At 43.9% G+C, this 13584-nt stretch overlaps 2 protein-coding genes and 1 pseudogene across 3 annotated transcripts; 2 read left to right on the forward strand and 1 right to left on the reverse strand.

Moving 5' to 3' along the window:
* Positions 1-7888: 7888 nt before the first annotated feature.
* Positions 7889-11345, reverse strand: LOC117075513 (annotated as a pseudogene). The gene has a single exon (XR_004434021.1). The product of XR_004434021.1 is annotated as a histone H2B type 2-E-like (transcript).
* A 20-nt stretch (positions 11346-11365) lies between these two features.
* Positions 11366-12088, forward strand: LOC117075507 (histone H2A type 2-A). Its single transcript, XM_033197955.1, has one exon. It carries the CDS (start codon positions 11574-11576, stop codon positions 11964-11966), a length of 393 nt encoding a protein of 130 aa, XP_033053846.1. The 5' UTR covers positions 11366-11573; the 3' UTR covers positions 11967-12088.
* Positions 12089-12325: 237 nt separating this feature from the next.
* On the forward strand, positions 12326-13583 carry LOC117075503 (histone H3). The gene has a single exon (XM_033197951.1). It carries the CDS (start codon positions 13049-13051, stop codon positions 13457-13459), a length of 411 nt encoding a protein of 136 aa, XP_033053842.1. The 5' UTR covers positions 12326-13048; the 3' UTR covers positions 13460-13583.
* Position 13584: the final 1 nt, after the last annotated feature.

A 13584-nucleotide genomic window follows, 5' to 3' on the forward strand; every position in this document is an offset into this window, starting at 1 on the left:
TTATATTGTTCATATTGCCCTAAATTTATGGGGGAGAGATTTATTGCAACAATTTGGAGCTTTTGTTTCTATTCCTCGTGTCTCTAATTCTGCCAAGAATATGATGTTCCGCATGGGCTACAATCCCCTTGAAAAATCTTTAAACATGTAGCCACTGTTCAACAGCCTCAAGCCCTTCCCTTGAAGTGGAAAACTAATATTCCTGTATAGGTTGAACAGTGGCCTTTAACACGTGAAAAGCTTGAGGCCTTGGAAAACTTAGTTCAAGAACAATTATCCTTAGGTCATATAGAACCTAATACTTCTCCATGGAATTCCCCTGTCTTTGTGATAAAGAAAAAAAGCGGTAAATGAAGACTATTAACAGATCTTCGTGCTATTAATGCATGTATTCAACCCATGGGATCCTTACAACCTGGCCTTCCTAACCCTTCTATGATTCCTCAAGATTGGTTGCTCATGGTTATTGATTTAAAAAATTGTTTTTTTTCTATTCCTTTAGATCAAAAAGATTGTGAGCGGTTTGCCTTTTCTGTCCCTGTTTTTAATAATTCTCAGCCACTTTCTCGATATCAGTGGAAGGTTTTACCTCAAGGTATGTTAAACAGCCCTACCTTGTGTCAAGAATTTGTTCATCGGGCCCTGGATCCTGTTTGAAAGCGTCATCCTTCTGTTCTTTTATATCATTATATGGATGACATTCTTCTTGCTGCACCCACCAAAGAAAAGCAGCAAGATGCTTTTACATCGTTACAAACTCAGCTTTCTTTCTACTTACTTAATATTGCCCCAGAAAAAAATTCAAGTAGATTTTCCTATTCAATATTTAGGTTATACCTTGGGAACACGAAATATTCGACCCCAAAAAATTCAAATTCGACACGATCATTTAAAAACATTAAATGACTTTCAAAAGCTTTTAGGAGACATTAATTGGATGTGTCCTGTTTTAGAAATACCAACGTATCAGTTACAACATCTTTTTTCTATTCTAGAAGGAGACAGTCACTTGGACAGCTCACGTCATTTAACTCCTTTGGCTTTACAGAAACTCCAGCTTGTAGAAGAGCAACTTCAAAAGGCCTATTTACATTATATCCTTCCCGACGTTCCCCTTTCCTTTTGTTTATTTCATACTTTACATTCTCCCACAGGAATGATTCATCAAACAAATCGGCCGTTAGAATGGATCTTCTTGTCCAACAAAACATCTAAATGCTTGACTACTTATATCGACCGTTTAGCTGTGATCATCAAAGGACGGCATCGCTGTCGACAACTCTGGGGAGGAGATCCTTCCTTCATTATCTCTCAATTCACTCATAGTCAGATTACTTATCTTCTTGCCACTTCTGATTCTTGGCAAGTTGCTTGCGCCTCATTTGTTGGACAATTTTCTACCCAATATCCTAAGTCTCCGATCTTTTCATTTTTCAGGCAACATTCTGTATTGTCTTTCTCACCAATATCTGTATTTCCCGTTCAAGGTCCTACCTTTTTTACTAATGCTAGTAGCAACGATAAGGCTAGATATTGGAGTGTTCATCAATCTCGGATTACCGTTTATCCTTATTCTTTGGTGCAACAGAGAAAACTGTTTGCTATTCTCATGGTCTTACTTGATTTTCCTACCACCAGTTGTAACATTGTTAGTGATTCTCAATACGCCGTTTATGTTACTTCTTATATTTCTCAGGCCACTCTACCTCTTTGTGCTACTTCTTCTCTTCAAAAACTCTTTTCCTTGTTGTCCTCTGTTTTGAGCCAACGTCGAGCTCCTTTATTCATCACTCATCTTCGTTCTCATTCTCAACTTCCTAGACCGTTAGTTCATGGTAATACTCAGATTAATTCACTTTTAATCTGCCACCTGCAGGCTGCAGAACAAGAACATACTCTACATCACACTAATAGTTCTGGCCTTCAACGACGGTTTCATTTAACTCGTAAACAAGCTCGTTCTCTTATTCGAGCTTGTCCTTCTTGTGCTCCTTTGAGCATTCCATCTTTTCATCCTGGGGTTAATCCGCGAGGTACTCAAGTTAATCAGATTTGGCAAATGGATGTTACTCATATCCCTTCTTTGGAACGATTAAAGTATGTTCATCATACCATTAATACTTTCATTTTCAATGGGCAACTCCGTTGCCATCTGAAACAGCTGATTCTGTTATTACTCATCTCTTAGCTTGTTTCGCCATCATGGGCATTCCTCTTATACTTAAAACTGATAATGCCCCTGCCTATGTCTCTCGTAAATTACAGGTTTTTTTACAGCAATACAATATTCAACATCTCACCGGTATCCCGGACAACAGTCAAGGTCAAGCCATCATTGAGCGCGCAAATTTAACCTTAAAAACTCAACTGCAAAAACAAAAAGGGGGAAATGAGTCCCCAAAAAACAGATTCTGAAGGTTCTTTTTACCTTAAATTTTCTGAATCAATGGAGACAATTGCAGGACTCTGCTGCTGTAACTCATCTTTCCTCACCTCCCTCGGTGATAGTCCCCACCGATAATTTAAGGATTTGGTATCCTAATGAAGAAGGTAAGTATACTCAAGGACAAGTTCTAAAACAGGGACAGGGCTATGCTCTTGTCCTTACAGGGAGCGGACCTGAGTGGTTTCCTACAAGAAGATTGAAACCCTGTTGAAAAGAAAACTGGACTCAGCATGCATCTCTTCCTTTGTTGGTTGTGCCTCGGTGGGGGATTTATTTCCCTTAGTGAGGCTTTGTATGAATATTGGACTTATATTCCCTTTCCACCCTTGTATCAGGGAGTCGCCTGGGGGGAGGCGGAAATTAAGGTTTTCACCAATGACACTACTTGGATGCCGTCCCCCTATATGGACAAGGACAACATAGAGTGGGAAATGGGAATAATAAACAGCACATACCAATTTGGAGTGGAAGGACTTCCAATTTGCATGGGAAATAGTCCTCATTGTCTCCGGAAATCGCATGAAGCTTGGGCTGTTCGCTATAATCATAGCCATGTGGCTGCTAATACTGTTATTATTGTAACTAGAAGCTTTCAGTATAATACTGTATATAGTAATGAGACTATTCCTAGTTCCTTACCTTTTTGTCCTATCCCAGAGGTTTCCCCTAATATTGAGGTGCTAGACTGGCAGCACTGTCAGGGAACTAAGCCCTGGATTTTATTAGAATACAATAGGCTACAAGTAACTGATTGAAGTGTGCACGGTGATTTTCAAACAAAATTTAGTCACATACCTTTGAAATGGCACCGGGTAAATAAAAGTATTGTCGCTGACGGTAATGAAACCTTGATATGGCGTGAAGGACCTGTCGCCACATATGCCTCATCTTAAACACTCGTTACAAGTACAGAGTCATCTTTGGAAGTTATTAGCTGCAGATAATGCTATTAGTACTTTTGTGGGGAATATGTCCCTTAATCTTTCTAACCCGAATAACTCTTTTCATATTCAATTACATCAGAATACCTCCTGATATATTATTGCTTGTGTCCGAAAGCCTTATCTATTATTAGCGGGAAATTTGACATGGGATAATGATACGGGGATTGTTAATTGTACAAATACGTGTACATTTTTGTCTTGCCTCAATCATTCCTGGTGGCACAACTTTACTGGGGATATTTATATTCTCAGGGCTCGTAAGGAAATTTGGCTACCTGTCAACCTTACGCGACCGTGGGGGGCATCACCTCTTGAGACTTATATTTTGACTTCCCTCCAGCGGACCCGTTGTGCCCTTGGACTTATAATTTCCTCGGTGATGGGCCTCGTTGCCATCGCCTCCACTGCAGCCATGGCAGGGCTCGCTCTACATCAAAGCATACAAAATGCTGAATTTGTGCAACAGTGGCATGAGCAATCTCACCAGTTGTGGCTTCAACAATGAAACATTGATACTCAACTTGCTAAAAGATTGGACAGCATGGAGCAAGCCTTAACGTGGCTTAGAGATCAGCTAACTATCCTCAGTACTCGGACAACATTGCAATGTGATTGGAATTCCACTCAATTTTGCATAACGCCTGTGCCTTTTAATGTCTCTCAGAATTGGACCAAAATCCAAAAATTATTAATAGGCCATAAAAATATCAGTTTGGACATCCAAAAACTCACTCAAAACATTTCCGAAGCATTTCGACAACAATTACATGTATTGTCCGGAACAGCTACCCTGCAGGAGCTGAGTCAACGCCTTGCTGCCCTTAACCCATGGACCCAAATGAAAACATGGATTTCTATAATCTCTGGAAGTATATTGCTTTGGGCACTCGGATTGAGTCTACTTCTTATAGTGATCCGATGTTCCCTCCATCGCATACAAAAACAAGGAAAAATGCAGGAGCAAGTATGGGCTACCTTTCTAGGATTGAGGCAAAACAAAAAGGGGGAAATGCAGGGGCTATTGAAAACAATATGCTAAGAATAGATAGGGCTCAAGGACAATATTTCCAGTTGAACTTTTAATGAACTCCCGTAGGCGCCAAGAAGGCGGACAGATAAGGAGGAGCCTAGAGACAGGGAACTAAGCAGAAGTATACATCTGGATACAGAAAGTTTGTTTTGCATTGTGTTATTTCTGCCGAGGTGGAGTTTATGGAGTATAAATAAAGTGAGGCAGAGGCTCTGGGGGCGGCCACCATGTTCTCTGTTTGTCTTTGTCTCGTGTCTGTTCATTCCCTCCTCAATAATTAAATAGTGACTTTTTCCCTAAGAATTATCGCTTGGAAAAGCTTGTCCAGTTTAATGATTAGTTCCATACAATGGCAACAAAATATGTATGATTTCTGAAGCCAGAGTTTGGGATGCCTGAAGAACAGAAGGAACACCAATTTGCAAGGGAAATTGATTAGGTTTGTTCTCTGCTTTGGGAACACTGGATTTGGAATTACACAGCCTCATTAACCTTAAAAGATTATACTGATGGCTTTGGGGAATCATAAATCCTAGGCTGGCCACAATAGAAGCAAGGAAAGCAATTAGGAGGCTGTTGCAGTTTTGTGGTCTGGAGCAGTGATTAAGTCTTAAAGTCTTTCCAGACCAGCAGCATCTGCATTACTTGAAGTTATTAAAAATGGAAATTCCCAGGTTCCATTATTTGTGTTAACAAGCTTTCTGGGTGATGCTGATGCATGCTAAAGTGTGAAAAAACACCAGATAAATAACATGTTGGAGTGCAGTGGTGGTAATGGAAACAGAAATGTTGGATTTTATCTTTGACGTAGAATAGATGTGGCTGAGGAACAGGATTTAGGTAACTGAAACCCCTAGATTTTTGGCTTGAGCAGCTGTGTAGATCGTGGTACTATTAGGATCGAACACTGGGAGAAGATACTCGTTGGGACACTGAAGGGAGATCCAGAGTTCTGCTTGAAATTTGAGAAGCTCTTTGCTATTCAAGTGGATATGTGCAGTTGACAGTTTGAGAGATGGATCTAGAGTTCAGTAAAGACAACACAAGCCTGTCTTTAGGATCTACCTGTGAACTGTGAACACAGCAATGGGAATGATGGACATCACCTTAAAGTATTTTTCTAGACTTTATTACTCATGTGTTTGTCATGAGGTATAACAGTAGTTCATAGTCCTATAATGTATGTTATTCACTAGGTAGTATTTGTATTTATAATTCTGTTTCTGTTACAGTGCTGCCACATGTGTTTCCCAGAAACACATTTTGCCCACAGTTCTTAGGGTTGGCCTGATTCGTTTGTTGTCTCAACCTGCTTCTTACTGTGATTAGTTCAGGAATCTAGATCAAACTAATTGGCATTTAACATTTCAGGAAGTGAACTGAGTTAACAACTGACTAACTCAGCAGGGGAGTGTAGCATGCTATTATCTTTTGGGAAAGCAGCTTATTTGTTTTCAAGAGGCAGCAGCAGGATGGACTGTCTTTAGGTATGAAGGCAAGAATGATTATAGACAAAATGCAGAGGAGGGCACAGTGTGGGAGAATCAGAGAACTGAGCCACTCATGGAGTTCAGCCAACCTTGGATCCCTGCTGTACCTTTGGACTTCCAGTTAAGCCAATTTGTCTGACATATTTGCCTATACCAGTTTGAATCTTGAAATATTTCAGGAATAATAAATAATTTCCTAGATACAGGGAAAGATCTTTCGTGAAAGGTCTCAAAGAAGTCAAATGGGGTCTATTAGGACAGAGTTGCTCCTATTACATATTTGGAACAAATGTCCAAATGTTGAAAATCAACACTTGACTAAGGCTAAAGACTAATATTACCATCACAGGAAGAATGTCCAGGGTTTTTTTATTTTAGATGTGAAGTGTTATTTAAAATTTTTAAATAAACTAAATTAAAAAATTTTAGTAGTTGTATTAATTTCCTGGGGCTGTCAAAGTACCATAAACTGTATGGCGTAAAACAACAGAAACTTATTCTTTCATGGTTTTAGAGGCCAGAAGTTTGAAATCAAAGTGTTGGTAGGGCCATGCTCTCTCCAAACCCACTAGGGGAAGACTCTTGTCTTTCAGTGTCTGGTAGCCCCATTTGTTCTTTGGTTTGTGGCAGCATAACTGTAATCTCTACCTCAGTCTTTTAATGTACGTCTCCATGTTTTCTTTCTTTCTTTTTTTAGATGGAGTTTCTCTCTTGTTGCCCAGGCTGGAGTGCAAGGGCATGACCTTGGCTCACTGCAACCTCCGGCCCCCCGGGTTCAAGCAATTTCTCTGCCTTAGCCTCCTGAGTAGCTGGGATTACATGCATGCATCAGCACACCTGGCTAATTTGGTATTTTTGGTAGAGATGGAGTTTCATCATGTTGGTCAGGCTAGCCTCGAACTCCTGACCTCAGGTGATCCACCTGCCTTGGCCTCCCAAAGTGCTGAGATTACAGACGTGAGCCACCGCACCCAGCTGTCTCCATGTCTTCTTATAAAGATATCAGTCATACTGGATTAGGGCCCACCCTAACGACCTCATTTTAACTTGATTACATCTGCAAAGACCCTATTTCCAAAGAAGGCAAAATTCTAAGGAACTAGGGGTTAGACTTCAACATTTCTTTTGGGGGGACACAACTCAACCCATAACATTAGTCAATGGCTGTGGCAGGCTAAATGTGGCTCCCAAATATGTCCATATCCTAATCCCTAGAGCCTGAGTATTTCCTTATATAGCCAAGGAGATTTTGCAGATGTAATTCTGAGATTGAGAGATTATGCCGGATTATCCAGGTAGGCCCCAAATGTAATCACCACAGTCAGTATAGGAGAGGCAAGAAAGTCAAGTGTAGAAGCAGAGAGAGATTTGAAGATTAATAGGCTGCTTGCTTTGAAGATAGAAGGGACCATAAACCAGAAATAACCTCTAGAAGCTGGAAAAGGCATGGAAATAGACCCTCCCCCTTAAGGCCTCTGGAGGGAATGCAGCCTTGATTTCTACTGAGTAAAATTGATTTTGTACTTCAGACCTGCAAAACTGTAAGAGAATAAATGACTGTTGTTTTAAAACCATTGAGTTTGCAACCATTTGTTGCAGCAGCCACAGGAGCTATACAGTTTTTTCAATAATTGGAGAAATCTGAATATGGATTGCATATTAATACTGAATCAGCATTAAATTTGTTAGGTATAACAATGTTATTGTAGCTATTTAGGAGAATATCCTATTTTTGAGACATGCCACCATATTTACGGAGAAGTGCCAACATATTTGCAGTTTATTTTCAGATGGTTCAGGGGCTGTGTGTACCTGAGAAGACAAAGATAAGGCAAAAGCAGCGAAATCATAATAATTGGTGAATCCAGGTGAAGGGACTATGGTTGCTCTTTGTACTTTTTTTTCCAACTTTTCTGTAGGTTTAAAATTTTCAAAATAAAAAAATGGGAAATACTTTAAAAACTGTATAATCAGACAGTACAGAAACTCATATATTAATGTATTTTATTTTTACAATAAAATTAATTTATGTAAATTGATATTTTACTAATTTCACCCCCAAGTTATATTAAAAGCCTTATTATATACGTTTGATAATAGCATATGTCAACTAGAACTCTGAATGATATCCATTGGTTATAATACATACTGTGTAGCAGTAATGGCGACTTTTGTGATTGCACAAGACCAGAGATGCCCCAAATGACACTGACATAGACATCTGGTTATTCTAAGGCTGCCACTGAAGTTGAATAGAAGGTTTCAGTCAAATACTGAGATGAAAGCTGAGGCGATCCTGGGGGCAGGGGGGAAGTATGTGTGTGTGTATACACACACAGACATCATGATGTCTAAGTATTTACAGAAAGAAAGGGTAGATTGTCCACAAAAGAATAAGAATCAGACTGATATGAGATCTTACAAACCTAATCCCCTTCTTTCCTAAACTCCAGATTCTTATATTTCTGACTTCCTGTGATACTTATACTTCAGTACTTACCAAGAGTCTTCAACATTTTGTTCAACAGTATTCTTGGTTTCCTTCCTCCAAGACTACTCCTCCCTCCTATCAGCAAATAGTAGCTCAAGTGCTCAGTGTAAAAACCTACAATTAATCCTTGATTTCTCTTTTAGTCAGCCTATACTAAATCAATTTCATTAAAAATATCTCTGCAACTAATCTGCATCTCCACATCTCCACTGCTACCACCTGCCTCTCCAGTCAAATTCTCCAAGAGTACTCTATTTCATTTAAAAGACAGTCTCTGCAGTGGCCTGTGAAGCTCCTTAATGGCCTACATGATCCGGCCTTCAAGCACCTCTCTGATCTCTGCAAAACTTTCCTTTGGTCAGCGTGCTTCAGCCACATTCACCAAGCTTGTTCCTGCCTTGGGGCCTTTGTACTTACCATGTTCTGTTCTGAGAATACTCTGCCTTAAGATATCCTACAACTATCTTATTGTATACAGCTCTGCTCAAGTATTAACGGATCAAACCTGTCATCCCTATTCCACTCCATGTTCTGCTTTACTTAACAGCAATTGCACATATGGCCCCCTGAATAATATAAATTTATTTGTTCACTTATTTTTACTTATCCACTAATTAAAGTGTAGACTTTTTCTATTCTGTTTACTGCTGTATTCCCAGCGTGTTTTATCCGAATGTGCAGTGGTTTTTCTTCTCCCTTATTGTGGGAAGTCATGTGCACAAATACACATAATGGAACCTGAATGTCATATTGCTTTCATACCTGTGTGAATTTTGGTAAGAAAGGAAAAGTAGCGATTGACAAGTAATATAATTACATTGAGTCACTCTCATAGTTAGCTGTTTATTGCTTTCCTGCTCTTATTCTCAGTCCCCAGGACCAAATGTTGACCACTCCCTCCCCCACATATAATTAGGTTATTTACTCGACGCCATGCAGGTGCCTGTTAAAATGAAGTTACATACCTGCCTTACAAACTCAACCTTTCCCTGTTGTCTTTCTCTCTGACCCCCACCTCCATGCTTTAAATTAACTTTGCAGGCTTAGGCTTTATCTCTCAGTAGAGCCATGTAAGGTATGTGTAAAAGCAAGAAAATGTTTCCTGGGGATGAAGCTTTGAAAAGCTTGCTTTTTTTTTTTCTTTTGGCAATAAAATAAGGTAGATTTAGCACAATACCTAATAACTAAAAAATCTGTTTTTATTTGGGTGGGGTACACAGCAAGTGTGTCATCCTAGAAGATACTATTTGGAATTTTATGTAGGTACATAAAGAGAAAAAAGTGAAAAGCAAGGGGCTACTAGGACAATGCAGTATGCTTAACATGTATTTTCTAGTAAGTTTGCATTATGCCTTTATCTTGGTACTTTTATCTTCTGTTCTCACTTGATCTTTTTGAAATGTATTTCCAATCCTAATAAAAATATATAAAGTCCTGATTTAATAAAGGATTAAATGAAACTTTTGTATATCGCACTGCAATTCTCGGAAAAAAGGAGGGTGTGGGGAGGGGGAATTATCTGGTGTAGTGACTGAAAATTGTGAACGCGTTCTTACCAAGGAATATGGCAACTGCATAACCCAATGTCACTGGTTACCAAACTTATGAATCACCTAGTGTTGTGTCATAGATTGCTTGTCTCTCGCCCCCAGTGATTTGGGTCAGTGGAACTATGTGGGGTTTAAGGAATATAAAATATATATTTATGTATATATTTTTGTGTGTCTCAAAAGCTTCGGGGTTAAATCAGTTTTAACTGTTTAGGAAACTATTGTTTAAGGTATCCAGTCTCAAAAATGAAGGCCTTTAAAACTTACCTAATTTTTTCATTCCACTGCTTAAGCAGAAAATTGTAAAATACCCAACGATAACAGTGGGGAATTGTCTACATATCAACACTTGACTAAAAAGCTTTACTATCCATGACAGCAGCCTTTCCATTATTCTGAGAGCATTTAACGTCTTGAAACCCAGGAATAAATACCTACAGATTGACAGTACCTGAAAGGAACACCAAATTGAGACAAGACGGCTACGTAAACTGGAGGTCTACAGGTGCGGAAGGAAACTTTACATGGTGAGGCGTGGTCGCAAAAGTTTTAGGAATATTCTCAGGTTACTACACAATGTTACGAGCTCAATATGCAGTTAACATTTTTTCCTTCCACTCTCCTGAGCAGATTTACACTGACCGCCCCGGAAGCAAACCGACTCACTATGGAAAAGGCAAATTATGTGCACATGACCATGTTATTACAAGGTAGTTCTCGACCAAGCTACAGATTATAGCTTTATCTTACATTCTTCTCCCATGAGCTGCAAGAAAAGGGATAGGTGCTGCGGGAAAACCCCTAAGCAGAACTTACAGTAAGCAGTGGGAAAACAGCTTATTTCACTGAGGGGGTTAAGCAGCCCTGGAAAGAGACTTTGGAGTCAAGCAGCCGGGACTCACTTGGAGCCGGTGTACTTGGTGACAGCTTTGGTGCCCTCGGACAAGGCGTGCTTGCGCCAGCTCGCCGGGCAGCAGCAGGCGCAGGGCCGTCTGGCTCTCGCGGGACGTGATGGTGGAGCGCTTGTTGTAGTGCGTCAGGCGGGACGCCTCTCCCGCGATGCGCTCGAAGATGTCGTTGGCGAAGGAGTTCATGATGCCCACGGCCTTGGAGGAGATGCCGGTGTCGGGGTGGACCTGCTTCAGCACCTTGTACATGTAGATGGAGTAGCTCTCCTTGCGGCCGCGCTTGCGCTTCTTGCCGTCTTTCTTCTGGGCTTTGGTGACGGCTTTCTCGGAGCCCTTCATGGGAGCCAGCGCGGACTTTGCAGGTTCAGGTATGGCCAGACCCAAGACCGACTCTGACCCCCCGAGAACGCAGGCAGAACCGTAGTCTCGGGGTCTACCGGAAACGGCTGTGCCCTTACAGAGGCCGTGCGCATGACGCTGCGTGGTGGTTCGCGAGTTTTTCGCGGCGCCCAATGCGAGAGAGACGAGATTATGTAAATGAGTGGATTCTGGCTGAGCTATCCTATTGGCTACCGGGACAAGATTTGCTTGAGCCAATCAAAGTGCTCCGTGGACAATCGGCGTTCTGTCTATAAAAGGGTGAGACGGCGGCGTCTTGGGTGACTTTTCCGTTCGCCAGACAGGAGTTTCACTCAGGTGACTACTATCGCTGTCATGTCTGGTCGTGGCAAGCAAGGAGGCAAGGCCCGCGCCAAGGCCAAGTCGCGCTCGTCCCGCGCCGGCCTCCAGTTCCCGGTAGGGCGAGTGCACCGCTTGCTACGCAAAGGCAACTACGCGGAGCGGGTGGGGGCCGGCGCGCCAGTCTACATGGCGGCGGTCCTCGAGTACCTGACCGCCGAGATCCTGGAGCTGGCGGGCAACGCGGCTCGGGACAACAAGAAGACGCGCATCATCCCTCGTCACCTCCAGCTGGCCATCCGCAACGACGAGGAACTGAACAAGCTTCTGGGCAAAGTCACCATCGCCCAGGGCGGCGTCTTGCCTAACATCCAGGCCGTGCTGCTCCCTAAGAAGACGGAGAGTCACCACAAGGCAAAGGGCAAGTGAGGCTGACGTCCGGCCCAAGTGGGCCCAGCCCGGCCCGCGTCTCGAAGGGGCACCTGTGAACTCAAAAGGCTCTTTTCAGAGCCACCCACGTTTTCAAATAAAAGAGTTGCTAATGCCGGCTCCGAGAGCCCAGCGTTTCTCAGTAGTAAACAGAGAACCTGCAGCGGACGGGACGGGATGGGGTGTGTGTGTGCGCGCGCGCGCGTGTGCCCTCTTGCATCTGGAGCACGTAACTGCCTTGGGTCATCGATGAGTGGGTCCCCAGTCCTAGGACTTCCCAGCGCAGGTGGAGGCGCCAAACATCCTGGGCGCCGCCACAGTCCACTCCACACAGTCACGAACACCAGTGCCGCGGGCAGTACCCAAGGCGCTTAAGTGTTGCGCCCGGAGCGCGCGCTTCCCCAATGGTTTCCGCAGGCCGTGGCCGGGCACTTAGACCTAGCCTAGCACTAGCGGGACGTGCTCCTTGCCCCCACCCCCGATGGGGAGGACCCTGAGCGGGTAGTGCTCGCCAGTGTGGCGGAGCTGGGTCTTGGCTTCACGGAGCTGACTTAAGTCTTAGTTTCTGTTTTGTTTTCCAAAGCGCCCCGGCGGCGGAGAGTAAGGGTCTCGGAGGCGGAATCTGGGGGCGGACACCTCTCCCACCCAAAAGGTACCCGACAGGCGAAAAACGATCCGCCAAGTAGAAACTGGAGGTTGGGGGCAAATGGAAGAATGAGGGTCCATGCCGGAGCCGCAGGGCGCAGCAAGAAAGGAAGCGAAGGGCGGACAGGGAACAATCTGACAAAACTGCAATGGAAACCGACTTTCACCCTGAAGGAAAGGGGAAAAACAAGCTTGCAAAACTTGGCCAACTGGAAAGTAGAAAGTGAGGCGGGTGGGCGGGATTAGGGAGGACTGCCCAAGCCAACCGGTGACTTTAGGACGGGTGACGTCACAGCCAATGGACAGCCAGCGCGGGATTTTCAATTCTTGTTCCGCCCAATCGGGAAAAGACTGTGCTTATAAAGACGGCTGCCGCAGGGGCAGCAGCTCGTTTCTCTCCCCGCCGCTGCGCTGGTAGGCTTGTGTTTTGGTTCGCTATGGCCCGTACTAAGCAGACTGCCCGCAAGTCGACCGGCGGCAAGGCCCCGAGGAAGCAGCTGGCCACCAAGGCGGCCCGCAAGAGCGCGCCGGCCACGGGCGGGGTGAAGAAGCCGCACCGCTACCGGCCCGGCACCGTGGCCCTGCGGGAGATCCGGCGCTACCAGAAGTCCACGGAGCTGCTGATCCGCAAGCTGCCCTTCCAGCGGCTGGTACGCGAGATCGCGCAGGACTTTAAGACGGACCTGCGCTTCCAGAGTTCTGCCGTGATGGCGCTGCAGGAGGCCAGCGAGGCGTACCTGGTGGGGCTGTTCGAAGACACGAACCTGTGCGCCATCCACGCCAAGCGCGTGACCATTATGCCCAAGGACATCCAGCTGGCCCGCCGCATCCGTGGTGAGCGGGCTTAAGAAGTGCGCGTTCGGTCGGAGGTTCCATCGTATCCAAAAGGCTCTTTTCAGAGCCACCCACATCAGCACTTGGAAGAAGCTGTACCGCTTGCCCTCCGTCCTCCTCGGGCAGTAGAGCGGGGAAG

The sequence above is a fragment of the Trachypithecus francoisi genome, unplaced genomic scaffold, assembly GCF_009764315.1.
Source record: "Trachypithecus francoisi isolate TF-2019V2 unplaced genomic scaffold, Tfra_2.0 Lachesis_group5, whole genome shotgun sequence".
Taxonomy (NCBI): domain Eukaryota; kingdom Metazoa; phylum Chordata; class Mammalia; order Primates; family Cercopithecidae; genus Trachypithecus; species Trachypithecus francoisi.

Coding starts and splice junctions, on each gene's coding strand:
- LOC117075507 (XM_033197955.1), top strand. CDS start 11,574: ATGTCTGGTCGTGGCAAGCAAGGAGGCAAGGCCCGCGCCAAGGCCAAG.
- LOC117075503 (XM_033197951.1), top strand. CDS start 13,049: ATGGCCCGTACTAAGCAGACTGCCCGCAAGTCGACCGGCGGCAAGGCC.